Raw genomic sequence first — 4,686 nt, 5'->3', positions numbered from 1 at the left:
CGCCATTCGATAAAAAAAATACAATAATTACTATATATAAAAAATTATGTAAAACCGGTGTAAAATCTGTATTTAGTGTATTTATCCTGTGTATATAAAACAGAAATAAAATTATTATAATATTATTTTTGGTTATATTGTTATGAAGAGAAAAACGTAATAAATAAAGCATTACACGCAGTATATTATTACAGATGATTAAACCTTTACATACCATTGTCCTCGCCAAGACATCCCGTCCAATATTTGGTTCCATGCACCTTTTCAAGAGCAGCAATTGCTGCTAAGCCGACACGATACTGAAAATACAAGTATTAGATTAATTCTTACTGCAATATTTAATTATAGTGAGTGTGCAAATAATATGATACTTTAAATTATTTAAAAAACGTACAAATTGAAAGCACGTTTAATGTAAAAATATTATATAAAGCCGCAGAAATGCATTATTTTTAAAATATTTCTTTTGCACAAATATTTTTTAACTACATTTTTTTGTATTACTGCAGTTTCTTACCAATTTATCATAACTAAAGATATGTGTCTCCGTATAACCGTAAGGAAACATTAATCGTTGACCAAAGCTGTGAAACGAGACGTACGCATAGAAATAACGGGCATTGACTTTAATATATTCGGACATGGTTTTCATCTCTATTTCCGAAAATGGTGACTCTCCAGGATAATCCTCGGCGCAAGGATTATTGCTCACGCCAGTCGCTAAGAACGTCAAGTTACAATATTACATTAGACAAATCTTAATGTCATAAACTCTTTAAAATTCCAATGTAATATAAACTTTCAATTTTCTATTAATTGTTATACTTTTTATATTAAATACTTACTATTCCATCGAAAATCCCAGTTCCTATTGGGATCCGATCCAATGCAGTCAGGATGCAGACTGGATGGTTTAAGAGTTTTCTTCCATAATCGGTTCTGAAAATCATTAAAGCAGACCAATCGTGTGTACAATCTCAATTTATAATTAAAATTACAATTAGATAACGCCGTGCGAAATAAATCTTACCTTGATAAAAGTGTACGCATATCCATCAGGATTGAATATTGGAAAAATATACCAATTATGATTATCAGCTACATATCTCACATCCGGATTTTTGCTAGTCAATAATTGATGCAGGATATACATGACAGTCGCCGGTGAAATCCAGTCCCTACCATGCATGCCACCCTCGATAAAAATTCCAGGTTTCTCTTCACCAGAAGTTATTTTTACGCCTTTGATTTCGCGCCCTTCATATGTTCTACCGCCTACGACGACCTGCACTTTATCGGAATACTTCTTGGCCAACTCTTCCAGATTATTATAGATTTCATCGAGAGTATGATAACTTTCAAAATCAAAGCTCTGTGATTGATTCTTAGGCATTGTTTTTTTGATTAGTTTTTGGACATTGTTAAATTTGATTTTATGCGATGTATTGCTAATGTCCAATATTTCAAAGAATTCTGAAAGCACGTGCGGAGATACCATAATAATCACTTCTTTGTTTATTGAACTTGGTCCTTGCCAGAAGCTGTACTGTAAATGATATTTTGTAATTTTGTTTTATTAAAATTAAAATTTAAAGTTTTTGAGAAATTAATTACACATTAATCATTTCTATTCTTATTTCGTGACTTTATATTTTACATATATATAAATTGTTTTTAATTATATAGGTTTTCATTTATTTTCGTTGATACAAACTGCATGAGAATTGCTGTATTAAAAATAAAATCATACAATTTTAAAGAATCAATTAACGGTATACAAATTTCCTATTAAAAGAAAAAATGTGTTAAAATTGTTTATATTTTTAATTCTATCTAAATGTATATAGATAATGTTAATTTTATCTAAATGAATAATTTATTCACTTTGTCAACTTTGTTGTTCGCCTTTTTCAACGCATTAAATACTCTCAACTGCGATGATGTTGTCGGGATAATACTGAAGACTTTGTAACCCTCGTAGCTAATCATGTCCTCGGCAGCTAGGCCCGTGATCACAATACATATCACTAATATTTTCCACATGATCACTATATGGGAACAAACTTTTTACAATTTGAATTAAAACGTCCTTTTATTATAATGCTGTGTCACTTTTGTAAGAAAACTAATAATCATCAATAATAATTAATAATTTTTATTAAATATTCATGCAATTCTTTTAATTAGGATTTTATTCCTTTGAAATTTTCAATTTATTGTACATACATTATAATCATTACATAAAAACCATTAACAGTATTTATATTATTTGAAAAATCAACTATTCTCTGCTATAAATTGAACAAATGATGATTTCGTAAATACGCATTAACATTTGACTGATGTATATTCTTTCAAAGAATTATATTATAATTTAAATATTTATTATATAAAATATATACAAAATTAATATAACTTTAATAATATGCAGCAATTTGTTTTAATAACATATATAAGCTTTGGACATATATTAAAATTATTTAATGAAAATGGTTAAACATGCTCTTAATGTTGAAGAATATAATTATAATAAAACAATATTAAATATATATTTAATTTTCAAAAGATTTAAATTTAAGAAAATTTGTTATAGTAGAAAAATCATAATCAAACCTGCTCAATCCAAATATTGCGTCAAGCTAGAAATGATCGATACGGCGATGCCTAAAAGTCAAAATCTAGCCGAATAAAAATCAAGATAAGCGAGATGGACAAGGCACTGTTGTCTTCTCCTTGGAAGTCAACGATGATCTACAGCGGTCTAATCTAAACTGACCATACAAGCATTATGTGAAAGCGATCTAAAAACAAGGTCATTTCACGCACAACGTTTAAAAAAAAAACATTTAAGTCAATGTTGACCTGTGCGCGTTTAAAATGTTCCTATATATTTCCTAGTATCTTTTAAATTGTGTCGGAGACAGTTAAATAGCAGCACAGGCAGAAATTATCGGTCCATAATTAATGTCGATTCGACGTCGACTCGATATCGATGGACCGATCATCTGCCTGGGAGTATAACAGTTAAATGGATAAAACATTTTTTGTTCTTTTACTAATATAGAAAGATGTAGATTTATGAAAATTATATCAGATCTTATTTCACTATTTGATATTCTTTATTTTACATGTGTATATGTGTGTGTCAAATGCTATTTTAGGAAAAAGATTTTTTTTTGTATTTTATAGTTCTTGTAGATAATATATGTTTTATTTAAGAAATTATTAAATATCTATTAAGTCATTTGTTATTATTAGACATATATTTATTCCTTATATACATATTATAAGGCTATTTTAATACCTTTTTAAAAAGAATGATTGTTATATACTGTAATACCTGTTTTAATAATTTGCAAAATGTTATATAAGCAATATTAGTCATTTCTAATCTATTTTTAACAGAATTCATTAATCTAAAGTAACTAATTTAATCAACAAAATTCTATCGAAAGTACTAAAAAATAAATAAAGAATCACAATTAATAATTAATTTTGACAGAAGATTTTAATAAGCAATATTATAAAAGGTAAATCAAATCTTTTCAAAGATATGTATATAGATAATTCCTCTGGCGAATGGGTAGGAAATTTGAATTATAGAATTATATAACGTAATATCAAAATTTATTTGTCATTCATTCATCGATAGATTACATAGAAATGCATTACATGGAAATTACCATTTGTTAAAAAATATATAATAACATCAATAAATTATACAAATTTAAGATTTAAATAATTTTAGTATATCCACGTACAATAATTCAGCGAACAAAGCTATAGAAAAATCAAGAGTCTCTTTTCCAGTCGAAATGATTTGCTCAAATGAAAATCATAATCACATTTTATCGCGCAATCTATAGAGATATACAAAGCTCTTTTGAATAAAATCTGCGAACCATACTAACACCGCTCAACAAAAATGAATATAATTATAAATTATTTATAAAAAGCAACATATATTTATTAAATTAAAATAATTGCAATGATTTTAATTTTATAAAATATAATAATAAGCATTTTAGTTTTACATGTCGTACATATTACACATATATAAAGAAGAAATAAAAGATTATATTAAAGTTTTGAGATAATATCGTTATTAAATATACAGCCTTGGCCAAAAATATTAGGCGTCTTATTAATTAGATATTATTTAACGTTTCAACTAAAAAATCAATTTATAACATTTGCTTTGGAAATATCCTTTATTTCAAGAACCCTTTATATTAGCATAGATAGATAGAATACTGATATCGTTTTCTTGAAAATCGACATCGACTTCCAACAACATCGGATTTAAATTGATATTACAAAAATATTATTTAGAATAACACGTCCGACATTTCAAACAACAATATCTATGTAGACAATTTATTCGTGTACAAAATACCGCCTTGTCCGCGAAATCAAATAAATTTAACGAATAACTAAACAAACGCAAAAGATTAGACCAAAGATAAGACAAAATATAACTGTGCAGAACTTCCTTCAATACAGAAAATAAATTACTTTTAAAAAGAACATTGTTTTTTCAATATTCTTTCTTTAATCATCAATGTTTCTTTATCATATTCTGTATAAAGATTATTTACAAAAAGTCTTCTAGAAACGGAACAGAATCAACAGAGATATAACATATCCTTAAACTTATTGCAATAGTATCTTCAAGAAAATATTACT

General features: G+C 26.8%; 1 protein-coding gene across 1 annotated transcript in view; it reads right to left on the bottom strand.

Moving 5' to 3' along the window:
* Window positions 1-206: 206 nt before the first annotated feature.
* Window positions 207-4,686, bottom strand: part of LOC105456030 (zinc carboxypeptidase A 1-like) — a 9,221-nt gene continuing 4,741 nt past the window's right edge. The window contains exons 2-6 of the mRNA XM_011699795.1: window positions 1,885-2,048; window positions 1,031-1,546; window positions 846-939; window positions 518-720; window positions 207-299 (exon numbers count right to left, since the gene is read on the bottom strand). Coding sequence (XP_011698097.1) covers window positions 207-299; window positions 518-720; window positions 846-939; window positions 1,031-1,546; window positions 1,885-2,043 — 1,065 coding nt within the window. The 5' untranslated portion in view covers window positions 2,044-2,048. The remainder of the gene's footprint in view (window positions 300-517; window positions 721-845; window positions 940-1,030; window positions 1,547-1,884; window positions 2,049-4,686) is intronic.

This window comes from Wasmannia auropunctata, unplaced genomic scaffold, assembly GCF_000956235.1.
Source record: "Wasmannia auropunctata unplaced genomic scaffold, wasmannia.A_1.0 LD335828.1, whole genome shotgun sequence".
Taxonomy (NCBI): Eukaryota; Metazoa; Arthropoda; class Insecta; order Hymenoptera; family Formicidae; genus Wasmannia; species Wasmannia auropunctata.
Note: the sequence above shows the minus strand (reverse complement) of the source record. Positions and strands in the feature narration are given on the sequence as shown.